The 22,896-nt window shown below is 48.8% G+C and overlaps 1 protein-coding gene across 3 annotated transcripts; it reads left to right on the top strand.

Moving 5' to 3' along the window:
* The first annotated feature begins 512 nt into the window (after positions 1-512).
* On the top strand, positions 513-19,138 carry LOC119968839 (trichohyalin-like). 3 transcript variants are annotated; one of them, XM_038801695.1, is made up of 4 exons: positions 513-846; positions 12,648-13,528; positions 13,574-14,440; positions 17,387-19,138. In XM_038801695.1, the coding sequence occupies exons 1-4, from the start codon at positions 723-725 to the stop codon at positions 17,951-17,953; spliced, it is 2,439 nt and encodes an 812-aa protein (XP_038657623.1). In that variant the 5' UTR covers positions 513-722; the 3' UTR covers positions 17,954-19,138. The 3 variants fall into 3 exon arrangements, with proteins under 3 accessions (XP_038657623.1, XP_038657624.1, XP_038657622.1); XM_038801696.1 differs by having other exon boundaries at positions 514-846; positions 12,648-13,411; positions 13,478-14,440; XM_038801694.1 differs by having other exon boundaries at positions 514-846; positions 12,648-14,440.
* The last annotated feature ends 3,758 nt before the right edge of the window (positions 19,139-22,896 follow it).

The following is a 22,896-nucleotide window of genomic DNA, read 5'->3' as shown; positions in this document are numbered from 1 at the left end:
AACACCTCGGGTCTCTTGCACAGGTACACCTTCAAATTACGCTGACCACACTGCACGTATGCAAATCTCCCCGGAACAGCCAATCAGTAGCTCCACTCTGCAGCCTTCTTCCCGGAAAAGATATGTTACACTCAAAACCATCTTCTGCTGCTCCTGCCCTTACTGCAGCCACCCTTCCTCCTCTAAACCCCAAAACCACCCCAACCACAGGACCGGGGACTGTAGCCTAGTTATTATGAAGGCACCTTGAACCGTGCAGCACCAAAATCTTGGCAGTCAGAATTAATTTCCACAATCGATGTACCAGCCAAAAAGCACCCTGAAGGTTTTCCTGAAAATTCATGTGTACTTTTTAAAAGTAAACTTAAAATGAAATGAAGTTTCTACAAAGTTTCAAATGTCAGTTCGGGGAAGTGAAAGGAATTATTTATTCAGTTCTTGTGGCTGTGTTTTTGTGTCTGATACATCCTGTTCACGTCAGCTGGCTTTGAGTATCAATTTTCCATGATGCAATTTATTTGCATAATTTAAGTTTCACTTTACCCTGACTGCATTTTGTGAGTGCACTGAATCAGTATTTTGAAGCTCTTCTTGGATACGGGAAACCATCGCAACGTGAGCTACTTGGACTGTTTAAAGGCAAATTTGCGATTTATTTTTGTTTTGTTACTCCAGTATAGTTAATTTTAAACATTTTATTAAACTGAACAGGGGAAAAAAACATGCCTAATTTTTCTGTGATGCAAGAAACAGGGTGCACTGAAATCCTACAATTCTTAAGCTACAGTGATTTGTTTGCACTGAAGGACACTATAAACAACAAGATGAACGTATCGACTACAGAAGGTAGGTACAAACAGGCACTTACTTGTGTATCAAGCTACCACAATGTGTCTAGAAAATGCGTAGCTGTACGTGATTTCTAATTTTAATTAACTGGAAGATAAATAGGCCAGATTTGGTGAAACATTTAAACCAGTATTTTGAAAATAAGTACAGGCAACGTTTTCTCTTCAGACTATTCAATGGAACAAAGCTTCACAGATGCAATACACAAACTTTTGAAAGCTATTTTTGTGTAAAGATACTAAATTGCATAGATACAAAATTACATTGTATCTTACTAAAACAATCTTCATAGAATCATAGAATTTACAGTGCAGCAGGAGGCCATTTTGTCCCTCGAGTCTGCACCGGCTCTTTGAAAGAGCACCCTTCCCAAGCCCACATCTCCACCCTATCCCTATAACCCAGTAACCTCACCCATCACCCAACACGAAGGGCAATTTTGAACACTAAGGATTGGATTTGTTTATTGTCACGTGTACCGAGGTACAGTGAAAAGTATTTTTCTGCAAGCAGCTCAACAGATCATTCAGTACATGGAAGAAAAGGGAATTAAAGAAAATACATGAGAATACATAATAGGGCAACACAAGATATACAATGTAACTACATAAGCATTGGCATCGGTTGAAACATACAGAGTAGTGTTAATGAGGTCAGTCAATAAGAGGGTCATTTAGGAGTCTGGTGACAGTGGGGAAGAAGCTGTTTTTGAGTCTGTTCGTGCGTGTTCTCAGACTTCTGTATCTCCTGCCCGATGGAAGAAGTTGGAAAAGTGAGTAAGCCGGGTGGGAGGGATCCTTGATTATGCTGCCCGCTGTCCCGCGGGAGCGGGAGGTGTAGATGGAGTCCATGGATGGGAGGCAGGTTCGTGTGATGGACTGGGCGGTATTCACGACTCTCTGAAGTTCCTTGCGGTCCTGGGCCGAGCAGTTGCCATACCAGGCTGTGATGCAGCCCGATAGGATGCTTTCTATAGTGCATCTGTAAAAGTTGGTAAGGGTTAATGTGGACACGCCGAATTTCCTTAGTTTCCTGAGGAAGTATAGGCGCTGTTGTGCTTTCTTGGTGATAGCGTCGACGTGAGTGGACCAGGACAGATTTTTGGTGATGTGCATCCTGTAGTGATCCTCGCCTGAGTATGTACAGAAGGGGCTGATGGGAAATGGAAGTACCACCATCATTTAAGAAACATAACACACCCCTAGGAATTTGAAACTGCTAGCCATCTCCACCTCGGCCCCGTTGATGCTGACAGGGGTGTGTACAGTACTTTGCTTCCTGAAGTCGATGACCAGCTCTTTAGTTTTGCTGGCATTGAGGGAGAGATTGTTGTCATTACACCACTCCACTAGATTCTCTATCTCCCTCCTGTATTCGGACTCGTCGTTATTCGAGATCCGGCCCACTATGGTCGAATCGTCAGCAAACTTGTAGATGGAGTTGGAACCAAGTTTTGCCACGCAGTCTTGTGTGTACTGGGAGTAGAGTAGGGGGCTAAGTACGCAGCCTTGCGGGGCACTGGTATTGAGGACTATTGTGGAGGAGGTGTTGGTGTTCATTCTTACTGATTGTGGTCTGTTGGTCAGAAAGTCAAGGATCCAGTTCCAGAGTGGAGAGCCAAGTCCTAGGTTTTGGAGCTTTGATATGAGCTTAGCTGGGATTATGGTGTTGAAGGCAGAGCTGTAGTCAATAAATAGGAGTCTGATGTAGGAGTCCTTGTTTTCAAGATGCTCTAGGGATGAGTGTAGGGCCAGGGAAATGGCGTCTGATGTGGACCGGTTGCGACGGTATGCGAATGGAAGTGGGTCAAGGCGTTCCGGGAGTATGGAGGTGATGCGCTTCATGATCAGCCTCTTGAAGCACTTCATTACAACTGACGTCAGGGCCACCGGGCGGTAGTCATTGAGGCATGTTGCCTGGTTCTTCTTTGGTACCGGTCTTCTTGAAACAGGTGGGGACCTCGGAGTGGAGTAGGGATAGGTTAAAGATGTCTGTGAATACCTCTGCCAGCTGGTATGCGCAGGCTCTGAGTGCACGACCAGGGATCCCGTCCGGGCCCATGCCCTTCCGTGGGTTCACTTTCAGGAAGGCCGATCTGACTTCGGAAACTGTGATGGTGGGTATGGGTGAATTGTGGGCTGCTGGGGCACTCAACAGCGGATTGTTGGTTACCTGCTCAAACCGAGCATAGAATGCATTAAGTTCATCGGGGAGGGGTGCGCTGCTGCCAGAGATACTGCTCGGCTTCGCTTTGTAGCCCGTTATGTTGTTTAGTCCTTGCCACAATCGCCGAGAGTCTGTCTGTGACTCTAGCTTAGTTTGATATTCTCTCTTGGCATCTCGGGTGGCTTTGCGGAGGTCGTACCTGGATTTCTTGTATAGGACAGGGTCGTCTGCCTTGAATGCCTCAGATCTGTCCTTCAGTAGGGAGTCAATCTCGCGGTTGAGCTATGGTTTCCGGTTGGGGAACGTATGTACTGCTTTCTTTGGCACGTAGTCGTCCACACATTTGCTGATGAAGTCTGTGACGGTGGTGGCATACTCATTTAAGTTAGTCGCTGAGTTCTTAAATATGGACCAGTCCACTGTCTCTAAGCAGTCACGTAAGAGCTCTTCTGTCTCCTCGGACCAGCACTGCACAACCTTCTTAGCTGGATTCTCCCGCTTGAGTTTCTGCTTGTAAGCCGGGAGAAGGAGCACAGTCTTATGGTCTGATTTCCCAAAATGCGGTCGGGGGATGGAACGGTAGTCGCCCTGGATTTTTGAGTAGCAGTGGTCAAGAGTGTTGTCGCCCCTGGTGGGACAGGAGATGTGCTGGTGGAATTTTGGCAGTACACTCTTGAGGTTGGCTTTGTTGAAGTCTCCGGCCACAATGAACAAGGCCTCCGGGTGTTCTGTTTCATAGATGTTTATGACTGTGTAAGTTCATCCAGCGCCTTCCTCACTTCTGCCTGGGGTGGGATGTAGGCCGCTGTGATAATGGCTGAAGTGAACTCACGTGGAAGATAGTATGGGCGGCACTTTACGGTCAAGCATTCCAGGTCTGGGGAGCAGTAGATCGCCAGGGTCACCACATCCAAGCACCAGGAGGAGTTGATGAGGAGGAAAAACCCCTCCACCCTTCGCTTTGCCTGAAGATGCCGTGCGGTCCGCCCGGTGAATAGAGAAGCCTTCAGGTTGTATGGCACAGTCCGGTGAGGCGGGGGTGAGCCATGTCTCTGTGAAACAGAGCACACAGCAGTCTCTTACTTCCCTCTGAGAGGTAAGTATGGCGTTAAGTTCATCCAGCTTGTTTTCAATCGCTTGGACGTTTGCCAGGAGTATGTGCGGTGAACAACACAGTATGCTCGGGAGAGGGGTCTTGAAACCGCGTTACTTCAGTCTAACCTGCAGATCGCTGCGTTTCCCTCGCTTCCTCGGTCGGCGGCTGCTGCTGGATGATCCTGGGATCCAATGGGAGACGTCAGCCCTTGTGGAAGGTAGGTGGTTGCGTCTGGCGGGGTCCAGGGCGCTGGTGGGGCCCAGGGCGCTGTTTACGTTTCCGGGGTCGCGTCTGGCAGGGTCCCGGGCGCTGGTTGAGGTAAAGGGATTGCTGGGGGGGCGAGTTTGCGATCCGGATGGGTCCCGGCGTTCTGCGGGCGCGGGAATACCTTGCAGCGTGTTCGGGTCCTCGCGCGCGGTCTCCGTTGTTTCTGGGGTCCTGGGTCGTGGGCGGGGGCTTCCTGGGGCAGGTTGGGCTAGGTCCCATGGTCTGTTCCCTCCCTGGGCGCTCCTGGGGTCGGATCTTGAAGTCGGCACTGTGGGGCCTCCATGTGGATTTTTATTTCTTCCATCACCAGGTAGGTCGGGTTGCTGGGCGGGCCTCTCCGGGTCGGGTCGCTTGGCGGGTCTCTCGGGGTCGCGTTGGGTCGGGTCTTGCCGTCGGGGGTCGGGTCGGGAGCTCCGGGGACTAGGCCGGGAGATCCGGGGGCTGGCGTCGGTAGTTAGGCCGGGTTTGGAGCTCCGAGGCCCGGGTCGGCTCCAAATCGAGGTCGGGGCTTCACTTCCGGTTTGGGCCCGATCTTCTTCCAGGTCACGGAGGTCAGGGCGGGTCGGGTCAAAAGGTCTCCAAGGGCCTCGGAGGATCTTCAAGCCTGGAGGATCTTCAAGCCTGCAGGGAAGATAAAAGAGAGGTTAGTAATAATGTTAGCTTTAGAATTCATTTTTAAAAGGTTAGAACGAGTATAAGTTAAGTTAAAAGTGGATCTGTTGGGGAGAGTTTGTAGAGAGTCGCCTTGCATTTCAATAAAAATAACAAAAGGTTGGTTTTGGTGGGGAATATAGAAGCGGACTTGGGGGGTAGATATGTTATGGTTTCTGGGAAGCTGAAGGGAATGGCTGCGGTATTGGTAAATATATATGCCCTGAATTGGGATGACATTGAAAGAAAATGCTGGAAAATCTCAGCAGGTCTGGCAGCATACGTAGGGAGAGAAAAGAGTTCAAGTTTCGAGTCCGATGACTCTTTGGCACCGGTGGCAAATGTAAGGACAAATAGGGTTTGATCAGAATATTTTAGTCTGTGCCGGGGGATGAGAACAGGGGTATCCACTCTCCCCACTACTGTTTGCCCTGGCCATAGAGCCTTTGGCAATGACGCTGAGGGCATCGAACATTTGGCGGGAGAGATGAGGGGGTGGGGCATCTGGTGGGTGGTGGGTGGTGGGGGGGTGGGGGGGGTGGTGGGGGGTGGGGGGGGGGGGTGGGGGGGGGGGGGTGGGGGGGGGGGCGGGGGTGGGGGGTGGGTGGGGGGTGGGTGGGCGGGGGTGGGGGGGGGGGGTGGGGGGGGGTGGGGGGGGGCGGGGGGGTGGGGGGTGGGTGGGGGGGTGGGTGGGGGGGGGGGGGGGTGGGGGGTGGGGGGGGGGGTGGGGGGGGGGCGGGGGTGGGGGGGTGGGGGGGGGGGGCGGGGGTGGGGGGTGGGTGGGGGGTGGTGGGGGGGGCGGGGGTGGGGGGGTGGGGGGGGGGGTGGGGTGGGGGGGGGTGGGGGGGGGTGGGTGGGGGTGGGGGGGGGGGTGGGGTGGGGGGGGTGGGGGGGGGGGGGGGGGGGGGTGGGGGGGGGGGGTGGGTGGGGGGGGGTGGTGGGTGGGGGGGGGTGGGGGGGGGGGCGTGGGGGGGGGGGGGGGGGGCGGTGGGGGGTGGGGGGGGGGGGTGGGGGGGGGGGGGGGGGGTGGGGTGGGGGGGGTGGTGGGGGGGGGGGGTGGGGGGTGGGGGGGTGGGGGGGGGGGGGGGTGGGGGGGGGTGGGGGGGTGGGGGGGTGGGGGTGGGTGGGGGGGGGGGCGGGGGGTGGGGCGGGGGTGGGGGGGGTGGGGGGGGGGGGCGGGGGGGTGGGCGGTTGGGTGGGGGGGGCGGTGGGGGCGGTGGGGGCGCGGGGGCGTGGGGGCGGGGCGGTGCGGTGGGCGCGGGGGCGGGGGGGCGGGGTGGGGGCGGGGGCGGTGGGGGGGGGGCGGTGGGGGTGGGGCGGTGGGGGGCGCGGGGGGCGGTGGGGGGTGGGGGGGCTGGGGGCTCTGGCCCTTCCAACTTATTCATTACTACTGGGCGGCTAATATATCGATGGTTCGGAAAAATGGGTAGTGGGGAGGGGTTGGTGCTGGAGCGAGTGGAAATGGCATCTTGTAAGGGCACGAGTTTGAAGCTTTGTTAACGGCACTTCTGCTGTTCTCGCCGGCTCAGTACTCCACAGGCCCAGTGGTATGTGGCAGCCCTGAGAGTTTGGGGGCAATGGACTGGCAGCACATGAGACTGGGAGGGGGCGTCGGTGTGGTCACTGATCTGTAACAATCACCGGTTCCCTCCGGGAGGGCTGGACGAGGGCTTCAGGAGGTGGCAACGGGCAGGGATTGAGAGATTTGGAGATGTCTTCATTGAGGAGGGTTTCCCGACGGAGGCAGGTCCCGAGCTTCTCTCGCCTCATGCTAACTACCGGATAAGGTGATGTCTAAAACAGGGGTTGGGGAGGGGAGGGTCTCGGAAATATACAAGGAACTGATAGAGTGGGAAGGGTGCCAATTGGGGAGGGGAAGAGAGCATAAGAACTAGGAGCAGGTGTAGACCATCTGGCCCCTCGAGCTTGCTCCGCCATTCAATGAAATCATGGCTGATCCTTTTTGGACTCAGCTCCACTTTCTGGCCTGAACACCATAACCCTTAATCCCTTTATTCCTCAAAAACTATCTATGTCTATCTTAAAAACATTTAATGAAGGAGCCTTAGCTGCTTCACTGGCCAAGGGATTCCATAGATTCACAACCCTTTGGGTGACGAAGTTCCTCCTAAACTCAGTCCTAAATCTACTTCCCCTTATTTTGAGGCTATGTCCCCTAGTTCTGCTTTCACCCGCCAGTGGAAACAACTTGCCCGCATCTATCCTATCTATTCCCTTCATAATTTTATATGTTTCTATAAGATCCCCCCTCATCCTTCTAAATTCCAACGAGTACAGTCCCGGTCTACTCAACCTCTCCTCGTAATCCAACTCCTTCAACTCTGAGATTAACCTAGTGAATCTCCTCTGCACACCCTCCAGTGCCAGTATGTCCTTTCTCAGCTAAGGAGACCAAAACTGAACACAATACTCCAGGTGTGACCTCACTAACACCTTATACAATTGCAGCATAACCTTCCTAGTCTTAAACTCCATCCCTCTAGCAATGAAGGACAAAATTCCATTAGGGGCTGGTTTAGCTCACTGGACTAAATCGCTGGCTTTTAAAGCAGACCAAGCAGGCCAGCAGCACGGTTCGATTCCCGTACCAGCCTCCCTGGACAGGCGCCGGAATGTGGCGACTAGGGGCTTTTTGCAGTAACTTAATTGAAGCCGACTCGTGACAATAAGCGATTTTCATTTCATCTTCATGTAACAACCTGCCACATCACTTACCATTTACGTTTTTACTTCCCGTTTTATTCCTTTTAGTATTACTGGGCCTATTCACTGAGCTCCCCTCAGTCACTGTACCTTGTATTGTCACCCTTTTTGATTTTTGACTATGACTTCTCTGCCTTACACTTTCCCCCTTACTGCCTTTTGTTTCTGTCCCTGTTTTACTACCTTCCGACTTCCTGGATTGGTTCCCATCCCCTGCCATATTAGTTTAAACCCTCCCCAGCAGCTCAGAGCAGACCCCCCCCCCCCCCCCCCCCTCCCAGGACATCGGATGCAGACCAACCGGTATGTACTGGTCCCACATCCCCCAGAACCGGTTCCATTGCCCCAGGAATCTGAAACACTCTCTCTTGCACCATCTCTCAAGCCACGCATTCATCCTATCTATCCTGACATCCCTACTCTGACTAGCTCGTGGCACAGGTGGCAATCCTCAGATTGCTACCTTTTGAGGTCCTACCTTTTAGTTTAACTCAACTCCCTGAATTTGGCTTGTAGGACCTCGTCCCATTTCTTTTACCTATATCGTTGGTGCCTATGTGCACCACGACAGCTGGCTGTTCACCCCCCCCCCCCCCCCCCGCCCCAGAATGTCCTGCAGCCGCCCTGAGACATCCTTGACCCTTGCACCAGGGAGGCAACATACCATCCTGGAATCTCGATTGCGTCCGCAGAACCGCCTGTCTATTCCCCTTACGATTGAGTCCCCTATCACTATAGCCCTACCATTCTCCATCCTGCCCTGCTGCGCAGCAGAGCCAGCCACAGTGCCATGAACTTGGCTGCTGCTGCCTTCCCCTGGTGAGCCATCTCCCTCAACAGTATCCAAAGCGGTATATCTGTTTTGCAGGGAGATGACCGCAGTGGACACCTGCACTGCATTCCTACTGTTGCTCTGTCTTTTGGTCACCCATTTTCTATCTCCCTCAGTAACTTTAACCTGCAGTGTGACCAACTCGCTAAACGTGCTATCCACGACGTCCTCAGCATCGCAGATGCTCCAAAGTGAGTCCACCCGCAGGATTCAAGAGGAAGAGCTGGGAGGACAGTTGGAAGTCTGGTTATGGGAGAAGGCCCTGAGGAGAGTCAATGCATCCTCGTCATGTCCCAGGCTTAGCCTGATCCAGTTCAAGGTGATCCACAGGGCTCATTTGACTGTGATCCGGATGAGTAGGTTTTTTGAGGAAGTGGAGGACAGGTGTGCACTCTGTGCGGGAGGTCCTACAAACCATGTACATTTGTTTTGGGTGTGTCCGAGGCTGAGGGGATTTTGGCAGGGATTTTCGGATGTCATGTCAGAAGTCCTGGAAGAGAGGGTGACTCCGAGTCCAGATGTGGCAATATTTGGAGTGTTGGAAGATCCGGGAGCCCGAGGCAGGGAGAGAGGCCAATGTTTTGGCCTTTGCCTCACTGGTGGCCCGGAGACGGATTTTGCTGGGATGGGGGGACTCGGAGCCTCCAAAGTCGGGGGTTTGGGTCAGTGATGTGGCAGGATTTCTTAGGCTAGAGAAAATTAAGTTAGCCTTAAGGGGTTCATTACAGGGGTTCACTTGGATGTGATAGCCGTTCATCGACTTCTTCAAGGAGAATTGACCGTCAGCAGGAGGGGGGTGGGGAGGGGGAAAGGGGGAGGCATAGAAGTGCCGAATAAGTGCAGGGAATTTAATGTATAGCTCGTTAGGGTTTAAGGTTGGGGGGAGTTGGGTATGCTATTGTAGGTTTTTGCATGTGTTGGAGTTCTCTGTTTAAAATGTTAAAATTATAAATGCCTCAAAATATTTTCTAAAAATGGTTACAGAAAATTCTAAATTTGTAGCATTCCAAAGAAAAATACATAGAACATAGAACAGTACAGCACAGAACAGGCCCCTTCGGCCCTCAATGTTGTGCCGAGCAATGATCACCCTACTTAAACCCACGTAACCCGTATACCCGTAACCCAACACTTCCCCCCATTAACCTTACACTACGGGCAATTTATCATGGCCAATCCAACCTAACCCGCACATCTTTAGACTGTGGGAGGAAACCGGAGCACACGGAGGAAACCCACGCACACACGGGGAGGACGTGCAGACTCCACAGACAGTGACCCAGCCGGGAATCGAACCTGGGACCCTGGAGCTGTGAAGCATTGATGCTAACCACCATGCCACCGTGAGGCCCCTCTAATTCCCTATAATTGGGACGGTTGGGATGTCGAAAGAACACAATCTTCTTTCCACCACAAATTATTTAAATTTGTTGGCGTAACATAAACACGCTGTTCCTAAAATGTAATGTTTTATTTTCTACTAGGGTACCCAATTATTTTTTTCCAATTAGTGGCAATTTAGCGTGGCCAATCCACCTACTCTGCACATCTTTGGGTTGTGGGGGTGAGACCCAGGCAGACACGGGGGGGAATGTGCAAACTCCACATGGACAGTGACCCGGGGCCAGGATCGAACGCAGGTCCTCAGTGCCATGAGACAGCAGTGCTAACCAGTGCGCAAAGTACATATCAATGCACAACTAATGCCTTGCCAGCATCTATATAGATCCTGCATGGGCATGCATTGAAGAATTGACATTAACATTAAATTCACCCAGTATTTCTAAATAATGCATGCACGACATTACTGTAGGAAGTGCATATCAGACTATAATGAGGTATGGCAACATCAAATGTAAATCCATCTGCAGAACCAACCAGAAAATGAAGGAATGGAAGCATGTTGTTACCATGGAACTCAGCTTGGGTAGCAACGTAATTTCAACAACTGACAGAGTGAATAAAACATTGCCTCACAAACACAATTAGCCTTATGATTCCCTATAATTGGGACGGTTGGGATGTCGAAAGAACACAATCTTCTTTCCACCACAAATTATTTAAATTTGTTGGCGTAACATGAACACGCTGTTCCTAAAATTAAACTGTGGGCTAATTGGGCTAAAACATCCATCGAAAGCTCCCAACCTCCAGCAAAATTCCGAAAGCATGCACCACAGCCAATTAGCTCCCCTCATCTCTGGAAATGAACAAACCCCGACCATCAAGAGATCTGGGGGATATGGGGCTGTATGTGTGAGAGTAGTAGGGTTATAGTTCTGGTCGCAATCCAGCCCTATAAGGAGCTTGTGTATGGGAATTCCAAGTTTAGGAAACTCTCACACATGGCCCCAGATGGGGAAGAGACTGCATATCTGGAATGCTGTCTATTTTCTAGCAGTTCTGCTGACTTGAAGGGAGTCCACTGGAGGTTCCAAGGGTGTTTCAGCCTTATTTGGTTTTAATTGAAAAGGACAGAAGGGAGTTCATGTTGGCACTTGCCAAAACAGTTCAGCCATTTTGGTTTGTTAAGAAACCAAATTTTATGTTAGGCAAAGAGAAAGGCTCGGAACAATCGAGTAAAAATATAGAATTGGAGGAGAGCCAATTTCAGTGAGGTGAGAACAGATCTGACCCCAGATAAAATGAATCATAGATTGTCAGGCAAAACTGTAATGGAACAACTGGTTGCCTTTAAAGAGGCGATACTGTGGATACAGTCATTTTATTTTCACAAGATGGGTAAAGGTAGAACAAACAACCCCAGAGCTTCACTCAAAGGGTTGTGAAAGTCTATCCCTGAGGGTTGTGGATGTTCCTTTCTTGAATATATTTAAGGTAGAGGTTGACAGTTTCTTGCTCCCCAAGGAATCTTTGGATATTGTGAGTAGGTGGGAAAGTGGTGTTGAATGGTCTCCGATTTCTTTTGCTGAGCGAAGCATAATGAAAAGGGTAGTGATTAAGGTGAAGCAGAAAGAGGGGTGCCAGTTGATAATACAAGTGAGGATCAAGCTAAATATAGAAAGTTCAGTGGGTAAGTGAAAAAGGAAATGAGAAGGTAGCAGAGAATATAAGAAGAAATTGGGAGCTAACCAAAAGGGACTCTTAAAGTTTCCAACAGAAAGGGGGGATACTGGATGAGCTAAAAATTCAGATCAGTATTAGGAAGGTTGTTTGTACTTTAAGTTGAAGGGACTGGCTGGGATACATCTGAGGATACCGAGGCAAATAAGGTTGGAAATTGCAGAAATACTAACTATAATTTTCCAATACTCCTTCGATATTGAGGTAGTCTCAGAAGACACCTTTGTTAACAAAGGGGTGTAAGGATAAACTCAGTAAGTACAGGCCTGTCTGTGTAACCGCAGTGGCAGGAAAGCTTTTCGAAACAATACAAATTATTGAAGGTGGCAGGGTAAGTTGAGACAGTAGTTAAAATGGTGTACAGGATCCTGAACTTTATAAATTAAGGCAGAGAGTAGAAAAGCCAGGGGTTTAGTAATAAGTCTTTATAAAATACTGGTTCTGCTTCAATTGGAGTATCATTTTCAATTCTGGGCTCCTCACGGTGTGAAGACTGGATGCAGATAAATGAGAATGGTTCCAGAAATGAGGGAGTTCAGTCAAGTGGATGGATTGGAGAAGTTGGACTTGTTTCCCTTGGAGAAGAGAAGGTGGAGAGGAGAGTTGACAGTGATGTTTAAAGTCCTGAGAGGTTCTGGTCAGAACAGATAGAGAAAAACTTCCCATTGGCAGTAGAGCCAAGAACCAAAGTCTATTTAAGAATGGCAAAAACCCAAAACTGACATGAGGAAACCCTTTTACGCAATGAGTGGTTACAACCGGAATGTTTTGCTGAACACAATGATCAAATGATACCTTTCAATTTTGAATTGCAGCTGAGGAAAAAAATCAGGGCTAAGGAAAAAGCTAAGGAAAGTGGGACTAGCTAAGTTGCTGTTGAATAGACATGATGGGATAAATGCCCTCCTTCTGTGCTGTAATCATTGTTATTCCAGTGTTATATATACAAATTAAACTTCTTTTTTGATTTCCTTGTAGAAACCATCAGTGTCATTCTAAATTATAGCCAAAGTGCAGAAGAACTACTAAAACGGCGGAAGGTTGTCCGAGAGGCAATAATGAAGTACTTATTCAGGCATGACATTGTCATATCAGCTTCAGCAGACAAACAGCAACTTATTAACAAAGCTTTGTTATACTGGATACAGGAAGAATGGAAGAAAAAAAAGGTAACAGACAATACAAATCACAACCTTCTGCTGCAAGTTAGGAAACAAGAATTGGAGCAGGGGAAAATTGAAAAAGCAAAGGTAAAAGCCAAGGCACAAGAATTCAAGGTGGCACAAAGGGAATTGGAGCAGGCAAGACAAGTGGAGGAGCAGGCAAGGAGACGAGAGATGGGGCAGAGGAGACAAGCAGAAGAACAGAGGATAAGACAAGTGGAGGAGCAGGGAAGACAAGAAGACGAACAGAGGAAACGACAACTGAAGAAGAAGGCAAGACGAGCAGAAAAACAGAGAAGACAAGTGGAGGAGCTGGTAAGACAAGCAGAAGAACAGCGGAAAAGAGAAGTGGAGAAGCAGGCAAATCAAGCAGAAAAACAGAGGAGAAGACAAGTGGAGAAGCAGGCAAGAAGACTAGAAAAACAGTGGAGAAGACAACTGGAGAAGCAGGCAGGACAAGCAGCAGAACAGAGGAAACGACAAGTGAAGGAGCAGGCAAGACGAGCAGAAAAGCAGAGGAAACGACAAGTGGAGAAGCAGGCAAGACGAGCAGAAAAACAGAAGAGAATACAAGTGGAGGAGCAGGCAAGACAAGCCGAAGAACAGAGGAAACAACAAGTGGAGGAGCAGGCAAGACAAGTGGAGGAGCAGGCAAGACAAGCCGAAGAACAGAGGAAACGACAAGTGGAGGAGCAGGCAAGACAAGCAGAAAAACAGTGGAGAAGGCAAGTGGAGGAACAGGCAAGACAAGCAGCAGAACAGAGGAGAAGACAAGTGGAGGAACAGGCAAGACAAGCAGAAGAACAGAGGAAACGACAAGTGGAGGAACAGGCAAGACAAGCAGCAGAACAGAGGAGAAGACAAGTGGAGGAACAGGCAAGACAAGCAGAAGAACAGAGGAAACGACAAGTGGAGGAGCAGGCAAGACAAGCAGCAGAACAGAGGAGAAGACAAGTGGAGGAACAGGCAAGACAAGCAGCAGAACAGAGGAGAAGACAAGTGGAGGAACAGGCAAGACAAGCAGCAGAACAGAGGAGAAGACAAGTGGAGGAGCAGGCAAAACAAGCAGCAGAACAGAGGAGAAGACAAGTGGAGGAACAGGCAAGACAAGCAGAAGAACAGAGGAGAAGACAAGTGGAGGAGCAGGCAAGACAAGCAGCAGAACAGAGGAGAAGACAAGTGGAGGAACAGGCAAGACAAGCAGCAGAACAGAGGAGAAGACAAGTGGAGGAACAGGCAAGACAAGCAGAAGAACAGCGGAAACGACAAGTGGAGGAGCAGGCAAGACAAGCAGCAGAACAGAGGAGAAGACAAGTGGAGGAACAGGCAAGACAAGCAGCAGAACAGAGGAGAAGACAAGTGGAGGAACAGGCAAGACAAGCAGAAGAACAGAGGAAACGACAAGTGGAGGAACAGGCAAGACAAGCAGAAGAACAGAGGAAAAGAGAAGTGGATGAGCAAATTATGAAACAAGCAGAGCAGAAGGCGAGAAGACACCTGGAAGAGCAAATTAAGAGACAAGTGCAAGAACAAATGAGGGAGCAAGCACAGGATGAGGCAAAGAGACAACTGGAAATACAAATGAATATACATTTGAACGTTACACAGGTAATTCATTTCACATCAAAAAATGTTTAGCACCTCAGAGATTTTGTATCCTAAACTCTGCAATATTGTTTCATAGAACATAGAACAGTACAGCACAGAACAGGCCCTTCGGCCCTTGCTGTTGTGCCGAGCAATGATCACCCTACTCAAACCTACGTATCCACCCTATACCCGTAACCCAACAACCCCCCCCCCCTTAACCTTACTTTTTTTAGGACACTACGGGCAATTTAGCATGGCCAATCCACCTAACCCGCACATCTTTGGACTGTGGGAGGAAACCGGAGCACCCGGTGGAAACCCACACACACACGGGGAGGACGTGCAGACTCCGCACAAACAGTGACCCAGCCGGGAACCGAACCTGGGACCCTGGAGCTGTGAAGCATTTATGCTAACCACCATGCTACCGTGCTGCCCTCTTGGTTAATAATAATAATAATAATCATTTATTATCACAAGTAGGCTTCAATGAAATTATTGTGAAAAGCTCCTAGTCGCCACATTCCTGCGCCTGTTCGGGGAGACTGGTATGGGAATTCAACCTGCGCTGCTGGCCTTGTTCTGCTTTACAAGCCAGCTGTTTATCCCATTGTGCTAAACCAGCTCCTATATTTGTATATGTTCATATTTATCAGACAAAAGTAATTCTGCCATTGTGCCTATACAGCACTAATCAAAAATTGGCGTAGTTGTTACGACACCCTGGGCTAGTGCACGGTCAATTCCAGCCCACATGCCTTGGAGTTACAACACAAAGTGTTGACAAATTAACCAATAATTCGTATGAAAGTACCCTGAGTCTTTGGCCATTGACTGTCCAATAATTACAGTCACCAGGTTTAAACACAATTGCTGTTTATTTATAACAAGAACTATAATAACATACACAGTAAATACAATTGGTTAACTATCATTTAACTCCTGACTCCCACTTTCACTGTCTCCACAATCTACCCACAAACACAAGGCAAGACAGACAAACAGAGGAGGGGAAGGGGTGAAAAATAATAAGGATGAAAGTGAATAGGGGGAAGCACGGTGGTGCAGTGGTTAGCCCTGCTGTCTCACGGCGCCGCGGTCCCAGGTTCGATGTGGACTTTGCACGTTCTCCCCGTGTTTGCGTAGGTTTCGTCCCCACAATACAAAGATGTGCAGGATAGGTGGATTGGCCACGCTAAATTGCCCCTTAATTGGAAGAAATGAATTGGGTACTCTAAATTTATTTAAAAAAGAAAAGTGGGGCAGCATGGTGGCACAGTGGTTAGCATTGCTGCCTACGGCGCTGAGGACCCGGGTTCGAATCCCGGCCTTGGGTCACTGTCCGTGTGGAGTTTGCACATTCTCCCCGTGTCTGTGTGGGTTTCGCCCCCACAACCCAAAAGATGTGCAGGTTAGGTGAATTGGCCACGCTAAATTGCCCCTTAATTGGAAAAAATAATTGGGTACTCTAAAATTTATTTAAAAAAAAGGAAAGTGAATAGATAAGAGTCTTTGCTTCAGATTTACGGAAGCTTTTTTTCAATTCTGGCCTTCCGTTCAATGTTTTTACTGTGGATTAATTCAGGTATCTGTGGTTTTAGAAATAAACACTCTCAGTCTCTCTGGAGAAAAAGTAGATCCTTGTCCTTGTCTACAGCCTGCAATGACATTCCTGTAGATTGATTCAGTTCTGTGGTTTCAAGATGCAATACTTACAACTTTTAGCAGCTTCCTGGAGAGGGTTATATTGCTCACAGCAACTTTCAGCTTGTGGTTTGTCTCCAGGCCTCTGTAGTCCCAGGTGGGTAGCTGAGGCTTTCTGAAAAGAGAACCTGGGACCTCGGTGCCGTGAGGCAGCAGGGCTAACCCACTGCACCACCATGCTGCCCCTGAGTGGCCTTTTCTTCTTCCTATGTTCTTATATTTCCTTTCTGTATTCTTGTGCGTGAAACTGTCATCTTTCTTTCACACCACGGCAACCTAATATTCCCGATTAAAGGAGGATTTCTTATTTGAGCATTTCATGCTCTAGACAGTCTGGATTAGATTTTGGTTTATTGTCATGTGTTCTGAGGTACAGTGAAAAGTATTGTTCTGTGTACGGTCCAGTCAGATCGGTCAATACATGAAAAAAGGATACTTGATAGATATACAATGTAAATATGACATCGGGTGAAGCATACGGAGTGTAGTACTACTCAGTAGAGAAGATGCGTGTAGAGATCAGTTCAGTCCATAAGAGGGTCATTCAGGAGTCTGGTGACACCGGGGAAGAAGCTGTTTTTGAATCTATTAGTGCGTGTTCTCAGACATTTGTATCTTCTTCCCAATGGGAGAGGTTGGAAGAGAGAATAACCTGGGTGAGAGGGGCCTGTGATTATGGTGGGGTCTGGTGGTGTGTTCTGCTCTTTGCCTTTCTAATGATCTGAGTATTTTCCCATCATTTTCAATTTGAAATGAACATGAAAATCACTTATTGTCACGAGTAGGCTTCAATGAAGTTACTGTGAAAAGCCCCTAGTCGCCACATTCTGGCGCCTGTCCGGGGAGGTTGGTACGGGAATCGAACCGTGCTGCTGGCCTGCTTGGTCTGCTTTCAAAGCCAGCGATTTAGCCCAGTGAGCTAAACCAGCCCCTCGATGTCAAGTAGATGTGGATGTTCCTTGGGGAGCTATGGTAGAAAGCTGCATTTACATTCTCTCATGATCTAAAGACCACACTGGTTTTTATTCCTTACTTTAGATCCTCTCAAGCATTAGCTAAATTTCCTCTATGTTCACAACACAATCATTGGTCCCAATTCCAACTATTAGTTCTCAGAACAAAGGAAGGACAAGGTTGCAATGTCCTCCTTTTATTCCTTACCCAGTGCATATTTTATACCTTAAATATATTTATCATTGCTATTCATTTGTATGCTGTTCTAATGATTTGATTTTATTCCTGCTCCTTATAACTTTCCAGTGCGAGACACCATCGCAGACAGATGGATACTTTGACTCCCAAATGATAGGGGAGAAGTTCTGCCAATGGTTCTTTATCCTTCTGAACTCCCAAAATCCTTCCTTTGGCCAACAACCAGAAGAGTGGGGTCCACAACACTTTTGGGAGGATGCAATACTTCACTTTGCTTATTCTGTCCGGGAACACAAAAGCGAGCAACAGAAAACCGAGCATTACCAGAGTTCGGCAATGGTCAGTCAGCGCTTGCTGTCCCTGGTGAAGGATGAACAACTGCTCTTCAATCCCAACATCAGCAAGAACGGCATGAGAAGTGTAACTTCTAAACATGGGTTCGTTGCTGTAGCGGTGGCTGGCACCATTCACAAGAACACACAGTGCCTCGGAATTTTTGAGCAGCTCTTTGGAATTGGCTGTACGCCAGTTGGTAGAAGCACCTTGAAAATCAAATATGTTAACCTTCAGATGAAAACTTTGAGCGGTCAGCAGGAAATCACCCAACCCAGTTTATCTCTTGAGCAGCCTGCACTAATGGCCCATCTCAATGAATTAAGTGTACTTTTCAAGTAATTTAGTGTAAAAATAGATCATCTTCAACTTTGCAGCCCTGGTTGGAAAGCTGGTGGATGGAATGAAATTTCTACCACAGGGATGCAATCAACACCAACAGGTTACTCCTAGGAAGCAAAATTGAAAATGATCCCCATAGCTTCTGTAGTTTAAAGTACTCCAACCTACAAAGGCTTTGCTAAATAAAATCAAGTTTAATGAGTGCACACAAATTATCGCATTTTAGAATGAACTGCAAAATTCTGTTACTCAAGCTCTTTTTGCACATTTATATTTACATGCAATGGTACTCTTGAACAATTATTTTTATTATATATTAATGTGAACAATTAGGAATAATATGTTAATAGTTCATTTTGTCTAAAATAATTCCTATCTTCTCATCATGCTCCCAGAATAAATAGTCCAGCATTTCTGGTTGACTTCCTATTATAAAATTCCTCCAGTGCAGAAGGAGGCCATTCAGCCCATTGAGTCTGCACCGACCCTCTGGAAAAACCTAATCTCACTCCCCCGACCTATTCCTGTAACCCCATAACCTCACCTAACCTGCACATCTTTGGACAACAAGGGGTAATTTAGCATGGCCAGTCAATCAACCTGTACATCTTTGGACTGTGGGAGGAAACCGGAGCATCCGGAGGAAACCCACGCAGACACAGGGAGAATGTGCAGGGTCCGCACAGCCAGTGCCCCAAGCCAGGAATTGAACCTGGGTCCCTGGTGCTGTGAGGCAGCAGTGCTAACCACTGTGCCATCCCTTTTCAGGCAATCTTAAGGCACAATAATAAATGTCTTTTGAGGCATATAAGATTCTTAATGGAATATAGTGCATATGTCTGGAATAATACTTTCAGAAACAACAGGGTAGCAATAAAGAGCGGCACTGTTTCAAGATTGGGGAGAGTGTGTTGAGTGATCATGGATTGCATTTTACTCCAATGTTGTCCAAAGATTGCAATGGATTACCATCAGGAAAGGTGAAGAAGACAGGGTTCATTTAAGAAACAGATGCTACAATTGGAAGTCAATGTCCTTGGTCTTCTCAATGGATGTGACCAAATGGGCTAAAGATCATTTTTTCATCTGAATCTATCTTGTGATCTTATGAAGTGAAAAAAAATGTCTGTGATCGATCTCATGCTAATTCTATCTGAGAATAAAAAGTTCCTCTTTCTTTTAAAATTGGATACATATTTTTCAAATAAACTTTTAAATGATATTTTCTGAATTTAATATGATGATGGTAGTAGTATCAGTTCAGCAAATGCCACTGCCCTTCTGCATGCCTTTAAAGACTGATTAGCCGACAGATTCAAAATTGAGTCTATAACATCTTTCCATTTACAATGTCCTGCTTTGGATGTCAGCTCAAATAACAAGAATCCATTGATTGGTATAAACAAAAGGGTTGTGTCGGTAGATTATTTGGAGGCTTATTTTGATTTTGGCCCTTTTCGCCTGGTTTTGGGGAGTGCTTTTGGGGTGGAATTTTATTAGTTCGATGGGATAAGGTTCTCACGTCAAAGAAATGTCTAAAAAGTACCAGACAAGGCAGCGGAGAAGTAAAGAATCGTCGTGAGACTCGGAAGCCTCTCGAGTTTCGTCTGCTGAGAAAATGGCAGAGTCTCTTTCTGCGACTTTGGCCACTCCACTAAACGCTGAGATGCTTACAGGCATCCTGCTGGTGGAGCTTAATTCCAGCAGGCTGTCGCTGAAGGCCTCAATCTAGAGCAATCAAAGAGGCCCTGGCCCCCATTCGTGCAGCCTTAGCAAAAGCGGATCAGACGGTAACGGTGCTAGGCGAGGTGATACAGGGTGTGGAGGTGGCCCTCTCGAGGCAGAGTGGCCAGGTCGCGTCCGGGAAGTGGAGATGGCACGGGTGACTTGGGATAACAAAGCGCTTAGGACCAAAGTGGACGATCTGGAGAATCACTCCATATGGCAGAAGCTGAGAATCGTAGGGCTGCCGTTAGCAAGTTGCTAATTTCTGTTCCTGACCTGGATACACACCAGTTAAATCTGGGGTGGGGGACTTTAATTGTGTATTGGACCCTGGACTGGATACATCGATACCTCAGTCTTTGAGTCCTTCGGGAGTGGTAAAGGCATAATTAGCTTTTATGGAACCGAAGGAGGGGGGTGGGGGGCAGACTTGTGGTGATTTTTACATCCAAGTGAGGACTTTACTTTTCCCTCACTCTCGGATTGATTATTTTGTGGTGCCAGGTCTCTTTCTGGGGTGAAGATGGCGGGATAATTGGATAATAGTTATTTCGATCATGCTCCATATTTTATGGATTTGGTGTTGGAGCCAGGCCCCTCTCAACGCCGTCGTGAAGGCTGGATACGGCGTTGCTGGCGGATAAAGGGTTCTGTGAGTGGGACACCCCATTGAGGAGTATATTAAGTGTAATAGGAGTGAGACTTTCTCGCCTTCCATGCAGGTCATTAAGGGGGGGAAGATAATCTATAAGGCACATAAGGAGAACAGTGAAAGGGTGAGGAGCCAGAGGTTGGTGAACTCCACCCTTGAGTGGACTGCCAGTACTCACTTGCCCCGACAGGGGAGTTATTGGCGAGTAGGACGAAGTTGCAGAAGGAATTTGAGCTGCTCTCAACAGGCAAGTCAGTAAGCCAGCCGCGACGCTTGGGGGCGACATTATATAAATATGGGTCGAAGGTCAGTGCTGCCTTTGCGGCCTTTACCGAAGCCTCTACAAATCAGAGCCCCCGGAGGAGAGGTTGCCCATAATGGAATTTTTGAATGGCTTGTCCATCCCAGTGGTGGAGCGGGAGAGAAGAAGAGTTGGAGTCCCCGTTGATCCTGGAGCAGATCATTAAATGTCTGGGTTTAATGTAGTCGGGTCAGACTCCGGGCCCAGATTGATTCCCCATTGAATTTTGGAAGAAATTTGCAGGTGAACTAATCCCATTGTTGTTCGAACATGTTTGACGATTCCATGTCCTGTGGGGGGTATTGCCAATCACACAAGTGCAGGCATCGAACTACTTGATTTTGAAGAAGTATAAAGATCCGACAGAGTGAGAGTCATATTGTCCCATCTCATTACTGAACGGCGACTCTAGGTTGTTGGTGAACATTCTGGTAATGCGTTTGGATCATGAGGGTGATCTCGGAATAACAGACTGGTTTTGTCAAGGGCTGGCAGCTATCGACCAACATATGTCAACTACTTAATATTGTCTAGTGGGTCTCTCAAGTCCCTGAGCCAGAGGTAATTATTTCAATGGATGCTGAAAAACGATTTGAAACGGTAGAGTGGGCGTAGCTGTTTGAGATCCTTGGCCAGTTTGGTTTTGGTGCTAGGTTTATACCATGGACCCATATTCTGTACAGGGCCGCCCACTGCAAGTGTTCACATGAATGCCCTGAGCCAGTTGAATAGGGCAGGGTTGCCTCTTGTCCCCGTTATTGTTTACCTTGGCAATTGAATCACTGGTCATAGCAGTGAGGCCATCTGTGGGACGGAGGGGAGAGAGAGAGAGCCTAGGGTGTCCTATGCCGATGATCTGCCATTGTATATAACAGATCCTCTCTCTAATGTAGGGGAGATAATGAAGCTACTTCGGAATTTTGACCCATCCTTGGGGTATAAGTTGAATCTGGACAGAAGCAAATACATTATGGTGAATTCACTGGGCAGGGGAGTCAATTTGGGGATGTTGCCTTTTTGCTTGACCAGGTCTAACTTTCGTTATCTGGGAAGCCTGGTGGCCCACGACTGGGCCGTGCTCCATAGACTCGGTTTTGCTAGCCTGGTGAATGGGGTTAAGTTTGACTTGGAAAAAGTCGGACAACCTCTCTCTGTATTTGGTGGGTAGGGCCCAATCGGTAAAAATGAATGTCCTCCCGCAAGTTTTATTTTTGTTTCAGTGTCACGCCATTTTTCTTCCCAAGTCTTTCTTTCTTAAGGTTAATAAAATGATATCTTCCTTAATTGGGTGGGCAAGACCCTGCAGATACGTAAAACGTTTCTGCAGCGGGAGGGTCCGAAGGGACTCCGCCGGCCGGCGTGGGTCCACGCATGCGTGGGAGCGTCAGCGACTGCTGACGTCATCACCGCGCATGCGCAGGGGGGGGTTCACCTACTCATCGGCCATCGCAGAGGCTGACACGGTCGACGCGTAGGAAAAGAGTGCCCCCATGGCACAGGCCCGCCCGTGCATTGGTGGGCCCCGATCGCACCCCCCGGGGCCAGATCACCCTGCGCCCCCCCCCCCAGGACCCCGGAGCCCGCTCGTGCTGCCAGGTCCCGCCGGTAAGGGACCTAGTCTGATCTACGCCGGCGGGACTGGCAAAAAACGGGCGGGACTTCGGCCCATCGCGGGTCGGAGAATCGCCAAGGGGGCCGCTATGAGCGACTGGCGCGGCGCGATTCCCGCCCCCGCTGAATCTCCGGTGCCGTAGAATTCGGTGGCCGGCGGGGGTGGGATTCAGTCCGCCCCCCCGGCGATTCTCCAACCCGGCGGGGGGGGTCGGAGAATCCCACCCCATCTCTTTGTAGTGGAGGGTTTGGATTTGTCATTCCTATCATGGGCAGGGAGGGGTTGGAGAGGTTTGGGGACATGTTTATAGAGGGGAAATTCACCAGTTTGAGGAGCTGCTCGATAAATTCCAACTCCCAATTAGATTTTTTTTCAGGTCCGTGACTTTTTGCAGAAGGAGATTCCTTCTTTTCCTCTGGCATCTTTATCTTCTCTTTTGGAGACGATCCTTTTGCTGGCTGAGTTGGAGAGGGGAGGATTTCTGATATTTATGGTCAGATCTTGTCAATGGAGCAGGCTCCGTTCGATGAGGTAAAAAGGAAATGGGAGAGGGAGCTGGGTCCGGTTTTTGATGTGGGGGCGAGTTGTGGAGTGAGGCTCTTCACAGGGTCAATGCTGCCTCCTAATGTGCAAAGCTCAGCTTGATTCAGTTT

Source organism: Scyliorhinus canicula, chromosome 7, assembly GCF_902713615.1.
Source record: "Scyliorhinus canicula chromosome 7, sScyCan1.1, whole genome shotgun sequence".
Taxonomy (NCBI): Eukaryota; Metazoa; Chordata; class Chondrichthyes; order Carcharhiniformes; family Scyliorhinidae; genus Scyliorhinus; species Scyliorhinus canicula.
This window is presented reverse-complemented; position numbering and strand designations above follow the sequence as displayed.

Bases quoted from the DNA above. Each gene is read 5' to 3' on its own strand.
- LOC119968839 (XM_038801694.1), top strand. From the start codon at position 723: ATGCCTAATTTTTCTGTGATGCAAGAAACAGGGTGCACTGAAATCCTA. The intron at 847-12,647 runs GTAGGTACAAAC...ATTTCCTTGTAG, and splicing joins GAACGTATCGACTACAGAAG to AAACCATCAGTGTCATTCTA. The intron at 14,441-17,386 runs GTAATTCATTTC...ATAACTTTCCAG, and splicing joins TACATTTGAACGTTACACAG to TGCGAGACACCATCGCAGAC.